At 47.4% G+C, this 22,806-nt stretch overlaps 1 protein-coding gene across 1 annotated transcript; it reads left to right on the top strand.

The window, feature by feature from the left end:
• Positions 1-12,015: 12,015 nt before the first annotated feature.
• Tril (TLR4 interactor with leucine rich repeats) lies at positions 12,016-16,478 on the top strand. The gene has a single exon (XM_059257862.1). It carries the CDS (start codon positions 13,385-13,387, stop codon positions 15,815-15,817), a length of 2,433 nt encoding a protein of 810 aa, XP_059113845.1. The 5' UTR covers positions 12,016-13,384; the 3' UTR covers positions 15,818-16,478.
• Positions 16,479-22,806: the final 6,328 nt, after the last annotated feature.

Raw genomic sequence — 22,806 nt, 5'->3', positions numbered from 1 at the left:
GGCTCAGCATGGGAGGAGGGGACTGGACCTACCTGGACTGAGTCCACCAGGTTGATCTCAGTCTGTGGGGAAGGCTTTGCCCTGGAGGAGATTGGAATGGGGGGCGGGCTGGGGGGAAGGTGAGGGGGGCGGGAGGGGGGAGAACAAGGGAATCTGTGGCTGATATGTAGAACTGAATTGTATTGCAAAATAAAAATTAAAAAAAAAAAAAAAACAAAAAAAAACAAAAAAAACAAAACAAAAAAAAAAAAAAATAAGTGGTGCTATTGTGGAGCTCATGAATATGAACCAATAGTAGGAATGAAGAAAATGCTGAGTTCTGCATGGGAATAGATGCTGATGGCTTTGAAATTTCCACTGTAAGAATCATATTTCAAAACACTGTCATTCAAACAATGTATTTGAAAGGGCAGACTAGTTACTCTGGAAAATATTATGTATCAAAATTGGCCATGGGAGCTGAAGAGATGACTCAGTGGTTAATAGCACTTGCTGCTCTTCCAGAGGACTAGAGTTCAGACTCTGGGCAGTCCCACAATCGTGCTGTAGCTGATAGGCAAGCAGCAAGGATAGGGGAATGATCTAGAGGCCTCTTAAGTACGGTTTGGGGGGCTCCACCAGTCCCTGACAGTGAAGATGGGAGGGACTGGCTCTGGGATTCTCTATGTGAAATTCTAGATTCAAACTCCATGTTGTCCCAGATCATCAAGGTGGGCAGGGTGGCTGAGTTCCTAGCATCCGGACCAGGTGGCTCACAACCACCTGTATTCCAATATCCTTCCAACTTCCAAGGGTATCCCTTCCATATCACTGTGCCTACCCCATCCCACCTCGCTCCAACCCATCCCATGCACAACACACACACACACACACACACACACACACACACACACACACACTACCCCCATTCTCCCCAACACATAAATAAATAATAAAATTTTAAGTGATTCCAAAAATCATAACAAGGACACTTAGGTCAAAGATTCACATGGTGAGTATTAAGAGGAATTTCCTTAAGCTGTTAGTTTACGTTCCCACTGTGTCACTGGAGTCTAGCTGGATGACCTTGTACCCATTACTGAACCTTTCTTCGCTTCAGGTGCATTATCTAGGACGGGAGAAATAATGCACTTTCCTGGATGGGCTGTTGGCGATTTAGTGATTGAATACTTCCAGAGGGCTCAGAGTGGCACCTGGCACAGGATCAACACGGTGATGCCAGTCATAAATGCTTGTTATTCTGGAAGACGTTTGTAGCTACCTGTTTTTGGCTGGAAAATGACTCTGGAATTTTAGTTAAGCTGGTCATTACATCTATCACCTCAAGGAAGAGCAGAAGTCACATACTGAGTACCAAAGGGGCCTTTTCACCTGAGCATCCTTGAGTAGTTACCCTGAAGGTTTTACCATTGATGATGTTCCAATTGGCAACATTCCCAGGAAACACCCCATCAGTACTAGCATCAGTACTCGCTAGCAATGCTTTGAAGAGTCAGCAGTTCTTTAGCCAGAATCCCCAGCACGCTAAACGATAATCTCAGCTGTGCGGCTCTGACACCTGTATCTTGGTGGAAGGAAGGGTCTAGTCATTTGTTAGTTTGGCAGCTTAAAGGCAAAGCAAAACAGCTTTCTAGAACTGTGAGAAACAGGTGATAGGCTTCATATATACTATACTTATTATTGCAGATGAATATCAGACCATCTGATACCATGAGTTGAGACCAGCCAAGCACACAGTGTGAAAAATTGCAGTCCATTGTATAACATGCAGACTTTTAAAAGAACACGTTCCCCTAAAGCAGTGTGTGAACTGAACAGTGTCCCAGTTAAGAAATGCAACTCAGTGCTTATGTTTATAGCTGAAAGGAGAGAGATGCTCCAGAACATTTATCTCAGTGTCCCTCAAGGCAGGCCAACAGTCTTACCTTACACCCTAGGACAATCTAAACTTTTGCAGCATTTCTTAAGGCCCGAATGGGCTATTGTCCTCTGGGAACCCCCGAGACAGATATGGCAGTGAGGAGCAGCCTCGCACAGGACCTCCTCCCCGCCCTGCACAGTCTTTTCATACCTCAAAGGCCATACACATGATAAGAACCCTCTGGAAAACACTACTACACCACCACTACATCACTGCCCACGGAAGGAAACCTATGTCCAGTGTGGTCAAAGGATCTGGAGTGTGAACCATGTGACAACACGGGAAACCTGGCATCCAGGCCTGTCTGATCAGATTTCCAGAGAGAATTGGGTTGTTGAACACTGTGTGCTTAGGACCCAGGCAGCCTGGAGAAGAATCAAATAATGAAAGACAGAAACCAACCTGCAGGGAAGACAGAAGAAGCAGAGCATGGTTTCCTCTTTGCTGTGGTTTGGTTGGGTCCCTCCCACATTTCAGATCTCATTTTACCTATGTAGGGACAGAGTTGTACTTCCCTCTGGAGGGTAAAACATTCAAAGTTTCCTCTTGGCTACAGAGACCAGATCCTTACAGTACAGTGAACACACTATCACTTTGATCTTGTGCTTCCCAGATTCCATATCTACCATCAGTAAATATCTGTCCCTCATAAATTCTCTGATCCCCGGTATTTTGTTCTAGCAGCACAAGTGGAAAGGTTAAGACTTTCAGTTCAACCTAACCTCTGCTAAAGGTCAACCATTTAAGTAAAGACCCTGGGTTGTTGCCAGACAGGACAACAAGGCACTGTGGGTGGGCCTCCGTCTTAGCCTCAAGGGCCTCCTGGTATTGTCATGGAGAAGATGCTAGTGTTGAGATGTTGGTGCTGGTCCTGTTTTCTGAACTCTGTTCTCAGCGCTTTCACATATATTTTCCCAAACTCTTACACTGAGCAAGTATGATTTGTCCCCTTTTACAGATGAGAAAATGAACCCTGGACCACGAATGCAGTTCAAGGGCAGAGGTAATGCAACTACATGTCATCTTTTTATCGCTTGTATTTGTCACATGGATGGTTTATGACAAGCATTTAGCTTTTTATGACATTTGTGAAAGCTTTGGGGATATTTACTCTGTATACAGTAAACTGACTAGCCAAGGTTATTTCCATTACCAAGATTGATTTTTTTAAAAGGTTTACCAGAAGGACTATTTGTAACTGAGAAGGACAAGGCAGGGTGATAGGGAACACTAGAATGTATATGACATCATATTATTTTTCCTGGAGATTTTTAACTTGTGTACAATTTTTATTGTAGATAAAAATGGATGAGAAAATCCATACTCTCTTCAACCAAGAAAATGCAGGGGCCAACAAGCTCTTTCTCCCCAAATTTCTAAGGCCATGTGTACTATAAAAATTAACAATTTATGGGCTGTGCATGGTGGTGCACACCTTTAATCCCAGCACTTGGGAGGCAGAGGCAGGTGCACCTGAGGTTAGCGTGGTCTATGTCTGGTCTACATAGTGAGTTCCAGGCTAGCCAAGGCTACATAGTGAGAATTTTTCTCAATAAATAAATAAATAAATAAAAATGTAATTTAAGGCTTTGAAAATTCTTGGATTCCAAACAATCTAAGTGGTAAGAACTTTCCCCCCACTCTACAGAGCACTATGCCAATGAAGAAGGTTTGAAGAGCACTGAGATCTGAAGCAGCTGCTCCTTTGTATTTTGAAACCGAGTTGGGAGTGTAGGGGAACCCAGGGAAGTGTCTTCATGGATGGATTAGCATTCTCCCAACAGACACATTTCATCTCGCTGGAGGGGTGGGCTCCAGGGCTGTGGCAGGGTCTTTGATCTCATGTCCCATTCAGCATATGGTGTTACTAAGTGTAATCAATGTGCAAACCTTCACAGACAATTACAGTCTCTCTGAAGAGGGATGGAGGCTTCCTCCCCCTCATTTCCTTTCCTGCCATGTTCCTGGTCTTTTGATGCAATCTGCAAGCACTTTCAGAGTATTTACAATATATACAGTCAATTACTTAACTGGGCAGGATTATTTTCATTACTGAGATTGGCAGGCTATTTCTTGCCAGGATAGAACTAGAGTTTTCTTCAGCATAGGTCTGAATGTGCCTTCCTTATTCGGCCTCAACACATTGACATTGGGCTAAGGAGACATCTACTACTCCAAGGAAGAGAAAATGTGGGGAGTTGACACTTGTGCCCCCAAGTTTTTATAGGAAGACTTTGAAAATTTGAAGGATGGGTTGCTAGTCCTTTAGATGAATAATCTTCAAAAGAGTTTCTTATTCCAATGAACTGAATTGTGTTCCAAGAAGAAATGCAATTGTCTCCTTTATGTTTTAAACTGGAAGGGATCTTAGAATTTAACGCAGCCTTCCTCATACCAGACCAATACTCCTATCTGGTGATGCAGTGGCCCTCTACACATATATTTCAGTCATCAATTAAAATAGTTCAGATTTGTTTGTGAGGGGAAAATGATATTTTAGAAAAGTTTACTTATGTAATTTTTATTTCTTTGTGCATGCATGCTAGCTCTCCCCTTCAACCATGAGGGAAGGGTCTAGGGATCAAACTCAAGGCATCAGGCAAGTAGCTTTCCCTGATGAGCCATCTCCCTGGCCCCAAAAAACAATTTTTTTTTTGGTTGTTATTTTTTTTCGAGGCAGAGTTTCTCTGTGTAGTTTTGGTACCTGTCCTGGATCTTGCTCTATAGACCAGGCTGGCCTCGAACTCACAGAGATCTGCCTGGTTCTGCCTCCTGAGTGCTGGGATTAAAGGCATGCACCGCCACCGCCCAGCTACAAATAACAATTTTTAATGAGTTCCATACATCCCACTGAAGAGAATGGGAGGCCATTTCTCCTAGAGATTGGAAACCTAGCTTGCGATTCATCACAGTTGGTTTCTCTTTGCTTCCACACAACCGTTTTCTGTGAAATCTGAGCCACTCTAGTGAGCCTCAACTCGGAGAAAAGGGTCCCAGAAACCTGAAAGTACTTGGAGCTAGGAAGGCCTTGAATATTTCCAGGGTTTCTGACTGTCGTACTCACTGGCAAAGGGAAAGAGAAATAAAATATCACTCAGAAAGTCTAATCAAGGACCGGCGCATCCACCTGCAGCAGGTAAACACAATGGGCTGATTCACAGCGGCCACTCTTCTGGACTGTCTGTGTCCTGCTCTATCAGTTGTTAAATGCTTTGAGTAGTTAAGTACTATCAATTTTCAGACCGGCCTTGTTGGTGTGAAACAACCATGTTGTCAATGAGCAGCCTCTTGGGGTCTATCCGTAAAAACCTGGAGTCAACAGCCAATAGCTCAGAGGGTGCTCTGCATTCATTCTCCAGCATAGCATAGATTGTTCCAGAAGTTAGCTAACTTCTCTAATTCTTGACATCCTTTCCTCAAAAACAGGAAAAAAGTGCTACTTTTGCATAGCTGTACAAAATCCCCTCAAGGGAGGAACAATTTTGCTTTGGTTGACTGTAGCCATAGGTTTTTTTCCAGTCCCGCAGCCGCTTATAAAATAATCATTCAGAGGCTTAATATTAATTATCAACTGTATGGTCTATGGCAGGCCTCTTGCTAGCTAGCTCTTACAACTCAACTCAGCCCATTTCTATCAATCTGTGCATTGCCACCTGGCTTCGTGGCTTAGCGGTACTTTTACATCTTGCGTCTCCTGGCTGCGGCACAAAGTATCGCTCTAGACTCCACCTTTCTCTTTCCTGTCCCCCTCCTTGGATTTCCCACCTGCCTTTAAGCTGTCTTGCCATAGGCCAAAGCAGCTTATTCATTAACCAATGGGAACCACATATATTCACAGCGTACAGAAAGACGTCCCCAGCAGTTGACGGTTTCAGGCCACCACGGCAAGGAAGACATCCATGGTAAAAGAGCTCAGTTCACGGCAGCTGGGCATTCTGCCGAGGCCATTCAGATCGTCGCAGACCAGGAAGCAGAATAGAGACCCAGAGCAGGGCTGAGTATGACTGACCCCTCTTGAAGTGTGCCAGTGAGGGTCCAATTCTAAAAGCCCCACGGGCTCTGAAAACCGTGCCACGAGCAAGGGAACCAGTGTCAAAACCAGGAAACTCTGGGGGGACACTTCCGATTCAAACAATAACACTGGAGAGATGAACAATTCTCACCTGATTTCATAATGAGATCTATATTGATTTTCAAATATTAAATATGAAAGTGTGCTGTAAGATACCTTAATCTTAATTTCAATTCATGCAGCAATCATGAACACGCGAAGTAGAGTAAAAAGAAAATTGGTTTTTTTCCCTCACTGTCTAAAGCCAGAACCTGCTAACACCTGATTTTCTTTGCCTCTTCCTGTTTGTGAAGGTGCTGAAAATCCAGGATTGGTTATTGAATGCCCCCAAAATGAAGTGGAAAGGGTTATGGCCCTTTAGATGGGTGGAGTTGTGTGTGGCTAAATAAATGTTTTAGTGAGGTAGAGATAAAATCTGAAATAAAGAATAGTGAAAAGTTATATCATAAAGCACAATCACACATTTGGTTTTCCCTAAATGACACATATTTTTCTTCTTAAGAGACACTTTTGTACCTAGGGTATGTCTGTAGGCTGCTAACTCCACTTGATTCTCCGGAAGACAACATTATATTACTGCTCTAAAATTTCAGCTCCATGTAAACAGCTCGATGCTGTAACCATAAACAGGAATGGATTTGCCTTATTTCCGAAGTCGTTATGCTCACTCAGCATCTGCCTTTCCCGTGGGGAGTGCCAGAGTAGCTACAGTTCACTGTGCCACTTGGAGATACTTAGACTGTGTGTGCATGCTAATTTCAAATCATCGGGCTTCTCAGAACTGGTAGATTTTCCTTTAATATAAAAATCCAGTGTGGGATACATTCACTTTGCAAGGGGATGGAGACATGCTTGGTGCTTGCCTTCTCTGGTCTAAGGAGCAGTTATTATTTCAAAGGACAGAGTGCCCTTTGGACTGTGTGGACACATACAGTATGGACACACTGCTTTCACCTATGCTGGTGCTGACCCCTTGATCACACTCATACACATATTTACCCCAGCTAATCTGGGATCTTCTAGGGCATAGGGTTTTGTTTGTTTGTTCAGTTTTGGTTTTTTGTTCATTTGGGTGTCGTGTGTGTGTGTGTGTGTGTGTGTGTGTGTGTGTGTGTGTGTGTGATTGGTCTTGTCCTGCCCATTTTCTTCCTAACAAAGGACATGCTGAGATGCTTCCAATAAGTTCTTAAAAATCCTAGCTCTTGCTATCTTAAGCTTCGGTCCTTGGGATCGATTACCCAGCAATGTGCTAAGTAAAGTCCTTGGCCCAATTCTGAAGAGTGAGCCCAGGATCCTGTACTTTTAACAGTCATCTGCTAAATGAGTGTGGGTGATAGTTCCTACATAACAAGGTAGTAATGGAGACACGGGAGTTATTCTATGCAGAATGCTCACCTCATCCCTGGTCTTCAGTAAGTCCTACTTACTATTATTATTGTTATAGGTTGAGCAGCCCTAATCTTAAAATGTCCTAAGTGGGGCTGGAGAGACAGCTCAGTGATTAAGAGCACTTACTGCTATTACAGAGGACACAAGAACAGTTCCCAGCACCCACATGGCATCTCATAGCCATCCAGAACTCCAGGAAATATTGCACTCTCTTCTGGCTTCCACAGCATCCCAGCACATGGTGCACATACATACTTGCAAGCAAAACACTTACACACATAAAATCAAAATAAACACTTATTAAAAAAAAAACCTCTAAGTGTTCAAAAGTCACATTGATGTTCAAAGAAGTTTCAAATTTGAGTATTTCAGAGTTTGGACTTAAGAATGTTCAACTGGCAATGTCATCCATGCCAATATCCACACAGATACACACGTTCACACATGCGCATACACATGTACTCTCTAAAATCTGAAACACGTGTGGTCTCAAAGCACTTTAAAAGACTGATATGCAGTCTTTGTGAGCAGCACATCAGCCATAAGGAAGTGATTTAGAGTATTGTCTCTTCTCAACCTGGGGTGCGCATTTTAAAAATCATCGATTGAGCTTGTAAACATACATTGTGACTTTGTCACCCAGACATTCTGGTCTTCAGCCAGATACCTGCACTGCTGTAATGTCCCAAAGGGGAAAATGGCCCATTGGCAGATGTTCTATAAACCAGTGGCTCCCTTATTCACATTCCAGACCACCCCTCCAGGACAAGAAATTTGTTTTTCAGACTGGGGAATGAGAGGAGGCTTATTTAGGGGGTGAAAGCCAACTTTGGGGAGGGTCATTTGATAACCTGGGAAGGGACCTCAGGGAACTCTGGTTCCTACTGTGTGTCTGTGTCAGAGGCCACACTGCCTATCTGGGGTTGGCTCACACATGGTGGGGAAACAGCTGCCGGCGGCCCTGGGTAAAATCCAGGGCGCTGCTCCAGCAGGCTTGGCTAGCCCCATGTCCTGATCTCCCCACCCCCAGTCCCAACCCCTTGCCAGAGGAGCCTTGGCCAGAATGCTCTTCTTAACCCATCCCGCACCCTAGCTGTGCCTCAACCAACTCAGCCCAGCTCCAGGAGCTGCTGAAGACACAGCCTTCTTCATACCTTTATATGGAAAGTTCAGTAGGGACCACAGGTTTCTGGGGAAAACACCTGTGTATATCCTTGGCAAATCCAAGAAGATTCCATGCTGGAACAAGAGCATCTGAGGATCCTTGTTACACACACATGTGCCACAGGGACCGGCCCCAACTCGTCTGCCTGTGTCCTCTGCTTGAGAATTTTGGGTGCAAGTTTTCAAGGTGCATAGAGCACAGGTCCCCTGCTGAGTAGAATTCCTTCCAGGATTTCCAGTTGTGACTTGTCAATCAAACATAATTGATACGTGACTCTCCCAGAACCTGATCGAGCTGGAATCCATCCATTAACAAAACGTTTATAGTTAAGACAGTTATTTGAATGGAGATAGCCATGCTTTTGCCTTTTCTAAAGACACTTTTCCTAGAAAATTGGGCCTGGCTACGTTAGACTAAAGGAGAATTTACACTCTCTAAAAAGTGCTTTCCTTTTAATTCCTCTAACTTCCTTGTTCTTTCTCAATCAAACATGTACCTTCTTCCCATTACCTAAGTGCTACATGGGATCAGGCCTCGCTGACATCTCAAGAGTCTAGAATTAGTGATAAAGGAAGCCCCAGGCACCCAGCTCCCCTCTGCGGCTCTCATCCCCTGTGTTTCCAGAGTTTTCTTGGGTGTATCCCATTGGAAAATACAGGCCCTGTCTCGAGATTCCTTTCATACATCTGTCTCTTGGCCTTCCCTTGGCTATCTAGACTATACACCATGTGGCCTGACAAACTTGACGGAGGAACAAAAACGTTACCAAAAAAGAAAGACAGGGAAATCCTGGGTCCCAGAAACCCTGAGCAGGAATGCCCCGGCCTATGGAAGGTACATCCCCATGGAGACCTGAAATTCTGCCCTTAGAGGGAGGGGCACCATCAGAAGAAAGCTGAGACATGACCCTCAAAGGCATGGGATGTAGGGAAGGAGCCCATTGATGGTGATTGAACAGTTTCATCAATGCCCAGTGTATACAAGTGAATAACAGTTTCATCAGTGCCCAGTGTATACAAGTGAATAACAGCTTCATCAATGCCCAAGTATGTGTTGCACAAGTGAATATCCTGGTCCAATGTTTGGGCCACACTTGCCAACCATATCACCAAAACCAAGGACCTAGAAGAAGATAGCCAGATAGACATTGTCTATTTGATTTATTTAGGCAGAGATTTCTTTTGCTACAAAGTATAACGTGATGTCTACTGTCTGGTAAAATCTTTCAAGGAGAAGAAAGGAGTAACTGTTTCTAGACATCCTGTGAGCCAGTGTTATTTGGTGCTGCTGAAGAATCATCCAGTACATCTCACCCCTAGGGTACAGGTAGAGTTGAAGCTTCCTGCATTCCTGTACTGTGTATCTTTTCAGGCTTCTCCTCCAACATCAGCAGCTCACCTCCATGTAGGTAATACCCTCAGCTCTGAAGCCCAGCACAGGCTTTTTGGAGCATCCCGGGGCTCTTTGCCGGAGTCGCCACATCTCCACCTCTCAGTTCTCATCACTTGGTACCATCAAGGCTGCTTGCTCAGCAGCCTCCCCACCCCCTGTTGCTTGAAAAGCATGCAGCCTTGGGTCAACTCTACCTGTGAACGATAGTTAAATAGTTCAGAGTAATTCAGCAGCCTCCCCATCTCCCTACGGTCTAGTTCCCATTCCCTTCCAGACAGTGAGTTCTCATGGCTGCTTTTCCATAGTGTGCCAATAGCAGCCAGTTCTCCAAGCAAATGCAGTTTGGGAGTTGTTACAGCTCTTTGCTATGGAAGTGAGTGTAGTGGTTGTGGTGACTGGGATCCAAATTCAAATAAAATATCACTATAATTCCCGAAAGAGAAAGGTTATCAGAAAATAAACTAAACACATGAGCATATTGTATTACAGAAATACCTTATCAGTTTACTCTGAATTATTTAAACTTGTAAAGTTGACCTTAGGCCACGTGCTTTTCAAGAAGGACCCCTCCTTTTTAAGAAGGAATCGGAATGCTATGTGCTACCCCCTTCTCGGTAGATTTCCTTCCTGAAACCGGATTGAAGAGGCAAGCAACACCTACCATTGGAAACTGTGCCTACTAACTTGAAATATGCTACATTATATCCATTTTGTTAAATACATGTAGCGGATGGGTTGTTTCAATAAAATGGAATAGGATAGAAGAGCAATTTTCTTTTGACACAAAGCTCTGGTTGATACCACTTCATTGGCAATCCAGATGACTGGTGGAGATGCTTGACACTGGGTGTGCTCAGGTTCATGCATGTGTGAGTATGCATACGCATGTGCCTATGCGTGTGCACGTGCACGTGTGTGTGTTGTGTGTGTGTGTGTGTGTGTGTGTGTGTGTGTGTGTGTTATCTTCAGATATTGGATAAGTCTGTCAGTCTTACTTAGAGGTGACTGTGAAGGAGGTTAGGTGATCCATCCATATACTCCATGGATATACGGAAAAAAACCCTTACCTTTGTTTATCCTGGCTCTGAGATTTTTTTTTCTGCAGAAGGTCCAGAGAAGAAATGGGCTTATGCAAAGCATTGGGATTTGGTTTCTGCCATCCCCCGTTCTATACCAGGCATCTCTCATCTTCTAAACTGTTCCCTGCCTGGATGCTGTGGGAGGCAGGAACTTTGAAGCTGCTCCATCCCAGGCATCTTTAGGGGTGGTTCAACCTAAAAGTCAGCAGCATTTGGGTTCTGTTTCCTCTGAAAACTCCATATGATCCCTGTTCCTGGCAAGGACAGTGTCTTTGGCCAAGGTCAGCAGAACTAGCAAGGTATACAACACTGTACAAGCATAGGCTCTCCCACTTCCAGCAGCCACACTCACCGGAGGAGTCAGTAGTTAAAGGGAGTTTGGGGTTGTCACAATAACTGAAAAATAAACTTCATATTTCATTTTAGGAAAACAGACACTTGTGTCTCAAGTTAGTCTTTTATTTGAAACTCAAAGCAAATCACAGTAACCTGGATGTAGTTCACTAGTGTCTTACCTTTTTCCTCCCACACCCACCTCCCTGCAAAGTCAGGGTCACTCCTTCACCATGAAGTCTTCCTTCACTTACCACCCTGCCAGGTTCGGCACATGTCTCCATCACTCCCCTTGGTAAACTGCTCAACAAGACAATGCAGTGCTGGAGTAACTAAAATCACTGGAGTCTTTGCAGATTTCTCCTCTCACTGGCTCATCTTACTTGACCTGTCGATACACCTCCCTTCCCATGGGATGCTCAGCCTCAAGAACTGAGGCTGTGTACTCTCATTTTCCACACTGCTAGCAGAACGTAAACCTAAACATTTATAGTTTCTGCACACCTTGGGGGAGTTAATTGCATAGACAAATAGCAAGCAACAGCAGCAGCTATCTCTGGCTTGGTTTTAATTCTTCAGGGACTACCCCTAAAGGAACTGTCAATGAAATGGTCCCCTATTCTGTATTGTTAATAAATGTTACTATTTTTCCCCAACCGATCCAGGCCTCGGCACAGTGGAGCCTGAAAACTTCCAAGACCGCTGCAACCTCAGGCACAAAGCAGGAGAGCCCTTCAGGAAGCAATTTCCCAGGGAGCTGTGCAGGTTATTGTCTACAGGCACACGTTCAGGGCCTACATCAAGGGCTTTAAGACTGAGGGGAATTAATAGGGCTGAATCGCCAAATCTGGCCCTGACACAACCACTGTAGCCCCACTTAGGAACTTTCTTCACGGTCTTTCCCAGAGCGGAATCCAGTGGATATTCACTTTAGAAACCTAAAAGGGGTGGTGCCTCTCCTTTGACTCTAGCAAAAGGACACCAGAAAACCAAACACTTTCAAAGGACTGAGCTTGGCGTCTTCTGACAACAGTCCACCGATGGCCTTCTGCAGGCAACCTTAGGTTCCCCCAGACTTGGAGCAGAAAGCTGGGGGAGTCGGTGCTGCCTCAACCTCCCTCAGGGTGGCACCGGGAAGAGTAGGTTAAATGCGTAAGAGAAGGCACTCTCGCCCTCCTCCGAAGCCGCCAGCGAACTGGCCTAAAATAAAAAGGTCTCTGTCTGCAATCCCCGTTTGCTCGCCCGGTAATCCACCCCCGCCCCCAGCCCGCGCGCCGACCCGTACAGCTGTTTTTAATCCCTACTTTTCTCACTTGGCGTCCGGGCTGGGGCTGACCAGACGCGGAGCCACTTAGTGTTTCCTCCTCCCCCAGCCGGGGTCTGTCCTGCCTCCGCCGTCTCCTCTTTCTCCGCCTGCATCCCCCGGGGGGCAGAGTGTGGGAAGAACGAATTTCCGCCGGGTTTGCTCGCTCCTCGCCGACATGGGTCCCTTCCGGACGCAGCGTGCACGGCCCCCAGGCTGCCCACTCCGGCTGCGCTCCGAGTCCCTCCGGACCGCGAGCGAGCAGGCGCCGGAGACGCGGGCCTAGTGGCCGGTGCTCCGCAGCCAAGCCGCACCCCAGCAGCTCTTGGAAGGGATCCCGCCTGCAGTGGGGGAATCCACTTGGCGGGGAGAATCCGCGCCAGGGAATCCAGCTCTCCGGACTCCAGCGCAAACAAAAAGCACCAACTCTTGCTGGTTCCTCCCGCCCCCGCGACGCGCAGCCGAAGAAACAGTTTTCTGCAGAAATGCAACAAGTAGCACCGGGGGCTCATCGAGCGCCCAGCGCCTCCTGATTTGGCTCCGCGAAGCCCGCCTGCGGAGACCCGGGCCAGCCACCCGGACAAAGGGCGAAGGAAGGGCTGGACTGAGCAGCAGCGAAGTCCGAAAGAGGCCTTTTAGCGACTCTGGCCCGGCCGAGGGGAATGCAGAGAAGACACAGAGCCGGCCGGCCCAGAGGACGATCCGGCCGCAGAGCGCTGGACGGGCGGCAATGGAGGGTGTCGGCGCCGTGCGCTTCTGGCTCATGGTGTGCGGCTGCCTGGCGTTCCCGCCGCGGGCAGAGTCCGTGTGCCCCGAGCGCTGCGACTGCCAGCACCCCCAGCACCTCCTGTGCACCAACAGGGGGCTCCGCGCGGTGCCCAAGACCAGCTCGCTGCCTAGTCCCCAGGACGTGCTCACCTATAGCTTAGGCGGCAACTTCATCACCAACATCACCGCCTTCGACTTCCACCGCCTGGGGCAGCTCAGACGGCTCGACCTGCAGTACAACCAGATCCGCTCTCTCCACCCCAAGACCTTCGAGAAGCTCTCGCGCCTGGAGGAGCTGTACCTGGGGAACAACCTCTTACAGGCGTTCGCTCCTGGCACGTTGGCTCCGCTGCGCAAGTTGCGCATCCTTTATGCCAACGGTAACGAGATTGGCCGCCTTAGCCGCGGCTCCTTCGAGGGCCTGGAGAGTCTAGTCAAGCTACGACTGGACGGGAACTCTCTAGGGGCACTACCGGATGCAGTCTTCGCTCCCCTGGGCAACCTGCTCTACCTACACCTGGAGTCTAACCGGATCCGCTTTTTGGGCAAGAATGCCTTCACCCAGCTGGGCAAGCTTCGATTCCTCAACCTCTCTGCCAACGAGCTGCAGCCCTCCCTGCGCCATGCAGCCACCTTCGTCCCTCTGCGCTCCCTCTCCACGCTCATCCTCTCCTCCAACAGCCTGCAGCACCTAGGCCCCCGCGTCTTCCAGCACCTGCCACGCCTGGGCCTGCTCTCCCTCAGTGGCAACCAGCTCACACAACTCGCGCCAGAGGCCTTTTGGGGCCTGGAGGCCCTGCGCGAGCTGCACCTGGAAGGCAACCGGCTGAGCCAGCTTCCCCTGGCACTGCTGGAGCCTCTGCACAGTTTGGAGGCCTTAGATCTGAGCGGCAATGAGCTGTCTGCTCTGCACCCTGCCACCTTTGGCCACCAGGGCCGGCTACGTGAGCTCAGCCTACGCGACAACGCGCTCAGAGCCCTTTCTGGAGACATCTTCGCCGCCAGCCCGGCTCTCTACCGCCTAGATCTAGATGGCAATGGTTGGACCTGCGACTGCCGGTTGCGGGGTCTGAAGCGCTGGATGGGCGACTGGCATTCTCAGGGCCGCCTTCTTACCGTCTTCGTGCAGTGTCGCCACCCTCCGGCCCTGCGGGGCAAGTACCTGGATTACCTGGATGACCAACTGCTGCAGAATGGGTCTTGCGTGGATCCCTCACCTTCCCCTACAGCAGGCAGTAGGCAGTGGCCTCTATCCACAGCCACAGGGGAGAGGATGACGCCACCTACAGGGGGTCTCGCGCAGGAGCTGCCGCCGCAACCCCAGCCCCAGCAGAGGGGGAGACTTCTACCAGGAGTGGCCTGGAGCGGGGCTGCCAAGGAGCTCGTGGGCAACCGAAGCTCACTAAGATTGAGCCGGCGGGGTCCAGGCCTGCAGCATCAGGGCCCCTCTACCGCTGCTGCTTCGGGTCCTGTCCCACAGTCCATGGACCTACACGAGAAGTCTGAGCGAGGAGGTCCCACCCGTGCCAATCTTGCCCAGGCAGAGCCCACCCCGACAGCTGAGCCCGCCTCTGGGACACCATCTGCCAGAGACAGCTGGCAGCGCGCAGCGAAGCAGCGCCTAGCCTCGGAGCAGCAAGAGCAAGAAGTCCTGTCCGACGGTGGGGTCGGCTTGCCACCGCTGGTATCTGACCCCTGTGACTTCAACAAATTCATTCTGTGCAACCTGACGGTGGAGGCGGTGAGCGCCAACAGCGCCTCAGTGCGCTGGGCGGTTCGCGAACACCGCAGTCCCCGGCCGCAGGGCGGCGCACGCTTCCGCCTGCTCTTCGACCGCTTTGGCCAGCAGCCCAAGTTCCAGCGCTTCGTCTACCTGCCCGAGCGCAGCGACTCGGCCACACTGCACGAGCTGCGCGGAGACACTCCTTACCTAGTGTGCGTGGAGGGCGTGCTCGGGGGCAGAGTTTGCCCCGTGGCCCCCAGGGACCACTGTGCGGGATTGGTAACCCTGCCGGAGGCACGAGGTCGAGGCGGCGTCGACTACCAGCTCCTGACCCTGGTCTTGCTGGCTGTCAACGCACTGCTGGTGCTCCTGGCTCTGGCGGCCTGGGGATCGCGGTGGCTCCGGAGGAAGCTACGTGCCAGGCGGAAGGGAGGGGGCCCGGTCCACGTTCGCCACATGTACTCCACCCGACGGCCACTGCGCTCCATGGGCACTGGTGTATCCGCGGACTTCTCGGGCTTCCAGTCGCACCGGCCCCGCACCACCGTGTGTGCGCTCAGCGAGGCGGACCTCATTGAGTTTCCCTGCGACCGCTTCATGGACAGCACGGGAGGTGGGGCCGGGGGCAGCTTGAGGCGAGAGGACCACCTCTTGCAAAGATTTGCTGACTAGGTTTAGTGCCTCCATGTGGAAACCATCTCACTGGCCCTGAGGAGCCTCTCTCTGTGGCCCCATGCCATCTCAGAGGAAGACCTTGTTTTATTACACCTCTTCTTTCTCTTTTTTGTGCATTTGCTGAAGCCAAGTGGTACTGAAAGTGAATTTGGACGCCATCCTTCACGTCCCAGTACTCACAAAACAAATGGATGGGTCTTGCTTGTCAAACCCAAGAGCAGGGACCAATGGATGGGGGGTAAAGGTGGGAAGCCTTGGCACACCTAGGGCATGGCTCGTGTGGCAGGGCAGAGTTCCTGTGGTGGGGCATGGCTCCTGTGGCATTGCAGTACAGTAGCCTGACCAACCTTGAGCTAGAAAGGGTGCTTTATGCTCGTACCATGACCAGAGGACTCCGGTTTGTACTTTGGTTTGCTCTATGGCAGGGTTCTGTTCCCAGTTAAGGAAAGGGGAACTTACCACCATCACAAAGGGGGTCCGGAAACTGACCAATCTGGTGGTCCCTGCCAGGATGGGCAGGGTAAATAAATAGGCGCCACACTCATCCAGGAAGCCTTTTCTGTTGGCTGGTAGAGCTCCCTGGAAGCCTTAAGGTTTAAACAGTGAGATGCTACCTTTTCCAACAAGATGAGGAGCATTTAATAAACTGACCAGTAAACTCAACGACTCGTGATTGGACAGGATCCCATCTACTGTTTATCCTGTTCAGGATGTGACCTTTTGCTGACCTTTGGTTAACTGAGATTGTTCTCAAGAGAAAGCTGTATGCGATACTTCTCCACCAGGCTTGCTCCTGTGGTTTTAATTTTATTTTTAAAATCTATATATGGAAAAAGTGAATGCCAGATTTGATTAAAATAATATAACATGTAGGAAACCAATGACCCCCTAGGGCACGCCAGCCTTCCAGCTCACTTACCACATTCTGATAGCATGTCTAGATGGGTACAGATGTGACCCTACTTCTCATTACATTTCATCGATGTCCCGCCCTTCCTGACAGTACCTATTTCTGAGTTGCATGGTTAGGCGATAAGCATAAGGTAATTGTCAGGCTGGGGGTTGGGTTCTGTGGTGGCCTTCGGGAAGCTCTGAGTGCATCCAGGTACCACAAAACAGAGCAATGGGGGGGGGGGGTCTCTTAGTAATGTAATCTCTGACCACATTATAGTAGAAGATGAGAAGGACTTGTGGGAAACAAATGTGAAAACACAACACAGTAGTGAGTATCTGCTTCTACTAAACCCAGAAGATCATGAGTACTTAACCCTCACTGTGAAATAATTACATATTTTACAAATTAATTCCTTCAGTAGCCAGTGTTTTACTGTGTTATTAAATCTCGCCTTTTAGTAGTAGTTGCAACATTTTTATTATTTTTTTAAATTTAGGATTAGTCTCCTGTATTTGTTTAGTTGTGCGTTTAGCTATTTGGCATACTTTTCTTCCCTAATATTTATGAAGTCTGTGTTTGTATTAAATGTAGTGGTTGGGTTCACATTAATAATTCATGTGTGGTCCAAGTGCACTCACTAAGAGTGTACACTGTGGTTACAGTCACCGTGGTTATGGATTTATTAGCAGTGGGGTACTATGCAGGTCAGCCCGTTCAAGGTGCTATGGCTAACAGTGACTCTTCTGTTTTCAGGTCTCAGGCCCCTGAGGGTCCCAATGACTCAGGGAATCCATCACAGTCCAGGGCCCTTCAGCCCAATCATTCTGACCTACATGAGCCGGGCCTGCCTTGTCTCAGCAGCTGAGGACCCAGGGTCTAAATGAGCTGGTCTTTGTTTATGTCCGGATGAGTAAATGTCCAGACCACTGAAGCCACAGCTGCTTTGCTGGCAGTCTTATCTGCAGGGCCCAAACTTAATAAACCCCAGGAAGTAGACTGTCATCCTGTATTTGCTGCCAGGCCTTGTTTGAGATTCCAAGCGTATGGGACGTGGGAGGCGGGAGGCGGGGCTGTTCGCTTTTATTTTCAACCTGCAGGCTCTCTGGCACCTTCTGTAAAACTCACAATTTGTCATGCACAGCACAGTTGCATCTCTTAGCTGTTTCTTTTACACAGTGTAAAACCGGGGCCCATTGAAAGTCTGGAAAAAAAAAAAAACACTGATTGTATCTACCACCTGCCTTTTTCAACTGCCGAATATCACCAAAAAGTGGTTACGGCCTGGACTTAAAGCAGTCTCATTGAAAAGTCTTTCAGTGAGAAATGAATAAATGTTATACATTGTTATGTTCAATTATGTCAATAAACCCACATACTAATAGAGATGTCTGGTTGGGACTTCCAAATGTTTTGGTGCATGTTTACAATGACAGGAGGAATTTTTCAACAGCAGTCTCCACTTGTATAAATGAAGCAGAAGCTCAATGCCTATGAGGGTTTTTATTATTATTATTTTCCCTTTCACAGAGAGTATGGACTTTGTCTTAAAAGAAACGATTGCGTGAGTTCATATGTAAAGAGACATGAATGTTGCTCTAAAACCAAATGGCCAGCACAGAGTGAAAAATGTTGCCAAACGCCGGTGACAGCAAGGTGACCAGGTCCCAGCGGGTGTTCCCTGACAGCCACACCCTCTGGATTTCATGAGCACAGATTATAGGGACGTTTTCTTTTTCTTTTCCCATTTACAGATCTTGTGGAAATATAAAATTCCTGAAGATAAAGAATAATCTTTGTATGCAGAAGCAGTGTTCAGTTCTGAAGCCACCCTTAGGTCTGGTTCCGAGCCTCACTATTGCGACTGCTTCTGCAAGGTGCTAAGTGTGGTCAGGGTGGCTTCACTCATTTGCCACACACCTGATTTGCACCAAAGGCAACAATACTGGGCTGCTCCTATATGTTAAACAGACGTTTAAAGCAGACATTGGATTGTTCGTAGTTAATCATTCCTGCTTCTCTTTTAAGAGTTGGAGATAAATGACAGTCTAGTGTTTGAGTGCCAGAGATTTATTCAAAACTCCAGACTGTGACCCAGGATGAAGACCTTCACCATCCTAAGAGAATTAGAGTGTGGAAGGGTCCACAGCAAAGATCAGTGGTGAAGCCTCCTGGCCACCGGAAGGTCACCACTGTCTCTTCCCCCCACTCTGTCTGTGTTTCCACTTCTGCATCAGTTGAGATGAGGATCCTGCATGCCCACTGCACAGTGGAACTGTGACACTTCACAGCAGCCAGCAGCACTTAGGCCGACCTGTGCTCAGTGTTAAGGTCACCGTCAGTAGCTGGATCCTCCTGCAGGAAGCAGCAAGCTGCATGACATTTTTTTCCAATTCCAGGGCCTAGGCATTTCTGCTTAAACACAATCAGAACATCAGATGATCGGATTAAAGTTATCGATTCCTGCCCCTGGCCCCTTGTCCCAGTTACCTGAGACTTTTCCACAGTTTGGGGCAGAATGATAGTAATTGCAATGCTTTTCATAATTAAAAAAGGGGTGAGTTTGAGAGTCAAGAAATGTTTTGTGTTTATGAAATTCTTGGCATAATTTGCCTCATCCTTTAGATTAAACTTTAGGGTACTGAGGCAGCTGGGTTTTACAGGGGCTCCCTTTTTAGTCCCCTCCTCCACAGCCTACCCAGGATCCCTTTTCCTCTCTGCTTGCATAAACGTAGGCTTTGCATGCTTTTCTTCTGATTGTTTGTAAGCCAGTTCATCCTTCTTAAATGGTGGGGCAAATAATACACCTTTCAGGTTGCACAAGGAAACTGAGCTATTCGGAGATTCCATTTGAGCATTAATGGGTTAATTACTGAAATAGTTGTGAGAGACTAATTAGAAAAGCCATCCTCTGGTTGCTCTCTCTTGAGAGAATTCCAGCCATGGATAGTGTGAGTTGTCCTTCGCATGGTCCTGTGGTTTTGTAGTTTGTCTGTGAAGACAGAATTCAACTGTCATGTCCGTCGTTCCAGACTCCAGCGTACCCTGACTTTGTCATCAGGCAGCAGCATTTCTTCCAGACTGCTGCTTCCTGGTGCTAGCTCTGTACCACAGTCTATGCTGAGACAGGGGAATGCCACTGTGTACTGAGACCAGCTGCGGCTGTGGAGCAGTCTTTCCAAATTATAGCACCCAAAGGTGAAGTGGTGCTCACTCTGTAGCTAATGTCACACTTACCTCTTAAGCACATGAACACTGTAGCACGTGAACACTCACTTTTACTGCAGGCCACCAGCCTCTGATTGATTACCTCTTCTTCCAGGCATGGTATCCTTCCAAGGATTTTTACTTTGGGAGATTAAACTACCTCCTAATAACAACAGACACCCGCATTTGCACCTCCCAGCAAGTTAACAAAACTGCAATGTTTGTTTCCAGCCTGGAATGTCTCCACTGGAAATATTCTCCAGTTTATATCCCTAAGCCCTGTCCTCAGACCCAACTACTGTTTGATGTGGTGCTTTCTAGTCCAAGTTTAGACACAATTGCCAGAACACATGTGGAGGTCAAAGTATAACTTGCAAAAATTGGTTCTATCCTTCTGCCACATGGGTCCGTCTCACAGGCCCATCTTGGTGTTTCAAATTGGCAGCTACACCCCATTCAGCCAGCATACTGTTGCTTTGCCTATTCCAGGCGTTGCTGTTGGTGTATGCATGAACTCTACACACTCTGCTGTGTACGTGGCGCTTTATGCACACATGTGTATTGAGAGAGGAAATGTCTGTTTCTAGGTTACTCCCTCCACAGTGCTGCATGGTGGTAGCATGGGGGCAGACCCTTTGTCTTTCTTGAGGGATGCTTGTGTGTCCTTTCTCATCTCTACCTACTTGCCAATCCCTCCTTTCTCAGGAAGAGCTCCACAGGGCTGTACACTCTGGCTTTCTGCTGCCAAAGCTATTGACTTCAGTCCATTGCTTACTGTATTTTACTTGAATGGAGTTACACTCAAGAAAGCTGTTTGCTTCCTCTCTCAGCCTTCTCAGGTCTTGTCACATTTTTTTCTACTTCTGAATTACTACTGAACACACACTCACACTCACATACGCTCATTCACACTTACATCCACACACTCCTACACTCACATATATACATTGATGCACTCACACTCATATGCACATATACTCATACACTCATATTCACATTCATATACGCAGTCACATACATACATAGTAGCACATATATGCATGTACACACACACACACACACACACACACACACACACACGCATGCACACTCACTGTTATCTCTGCCTTGGCCTTATCTTCTTTCTGCACCCTGTACTCTTATCATTACTACCCTCTCCCTTACTAGGGTTTTGGGTTGTTGTTGTTGTTTTGTTTTGTTTTGTTTTTTTTCCTAAAAGCTCATGATTTTAAATTTATCAAGAAAGTTGCAAGAGTATTTCACGCCTGTGCACTCTCAGCATTATCCTCTGCTCATGTTCTTCCCATTTGCTTCAAAGCTCCCCCTCTCAGTCCCCCCCAGAGCAATTCCTAAGCTCATGTTGCTTTTCCCTCAAGAGCAGGCTGGTCTCTTAAATAACCATAACACAATGATCATGATCAGAAATTGTAACCCTGATTAAAAAAAAAAAAAAAAAGAACAAAGCAGTAAAACCAGCTTTCCTTTCTTTTCCGTGGTTTGTGTTCAGGTTACCAACTTCCTAAACAAACCCAGGGCCGTGCCCCTTGCTCTTCTCCTGTTCCTCCTTTTCTCCTTCCTCCCCCTGCTCCTTGTCCTCTTGCTTTTGGTCATACATAGTCTTTAGCCCAGCAATAGAAAGCCGGTTTGGGCAGCTTAGCGATTCTTGTGCCTCAGTGTTGAGATTCTAGCGTGTACCATACATAGCGCCTGGCTTGCAAATTGATCTTGAAATGTCTCCACGCCTTCTGGTGTGAGGTAAGTAAGCACGGATAGATGTGTATCCTGTACCTTTTGTATGAAAACGTAGAAAGCCTTTCTCAACCAGCCATGGCATAAGCCTTTGATTTCAGTACTCGGGAAGAAGAGGCAAGGGGATCCCTGCCAGTTCAAGGGAAGACAGGCCACCATAGTGAAACTCTGTCTCAAAAACAAACCAAAACGCCTTCCTCTACTGAATAACTCCTTCAATTTTGTTACAAACAACTGACCCTAACTCTTCTTATTACCATTCTGAAACATTAATTAATGCTTATTCGTACGCCAACATTAAGTTACCTTGCTTACACAGTAATTTTTTTTTTTCCGAGACAGGGCTTCTCTGTGTAGCTTTGGCACCTTTCCTGAAACTCACTCTGTAGTCCAGGCTAGCCTGGAACTCACAGAGATCCGCCTGGCTCTGCCTCCGAGTGCTGGGATTAAAGGTGTGCACCACCACCGTCTGGCAATGGTAAATCTTGAAACGAGGTAAATATCAGTTTTCCATATTTTTTCCTCTATTAAAGATGACTTTGACTCATTGGCCTTTTCAACTGTGTGCATGCGTCAGAGAACAGAAAACACAGCAATGATAGAGTGCATGCTTAGCCTGTGTGCGGCCCTGGGTTCTGTCCCCTACATCAAAGTTTATATATACATACATACATAATTTAAAATAAGTTTGTTATTGCTATTTAAAATATGTCTGATTGGGAGTAAGATGGTTCAACAGCTAAGGGTACCTGCTGCCAAGCCTGGGGATCTGAATTGGACCCCTGGGCCTCACATGCTAAATAAAGGGAACAGACCCCTGCAAATTATTCTCTGGCCTCCATAAGTACACTGTGGCACATGAGCATTTGTTTGTTCATGCACACACACACACACACACACACACACACACACACACACACACAGTGTGCATGCACGCATGCACTAAAAATGTTTCTAAGATATATTTTTATTTTTATTGTATTTTTGATAATTCAGCTTCTTTAATAAGAAATGCCACAATTAGATAGCTTATAGACAGCTTCCAGAGCTCTGATTTGGGAGTTCCAGATCAAGGTTCTGGCAGATCTAACATTTGGGTGTGGCCTACTTGTCCCTATCTGTGTCCTCACCAGGTACC

This window comes from Peromyscus eremicus, chromosome 3 (assembly GCF_949786415.1).
Source record: "Peromyscus eremicus chromosome 3, PerEre_H2_v1, whole genome shotgun sequence".
Classification (NCBI taxonomy): Eukaryota; Metazoa; Chordata; class Mammalia; order Rodentia; family Cricetidae; genus Peromyscus; species Peromyscus eremicus.
This window is presented reverse-complemented; position numbering and strand designations above follow the sequence as displayed.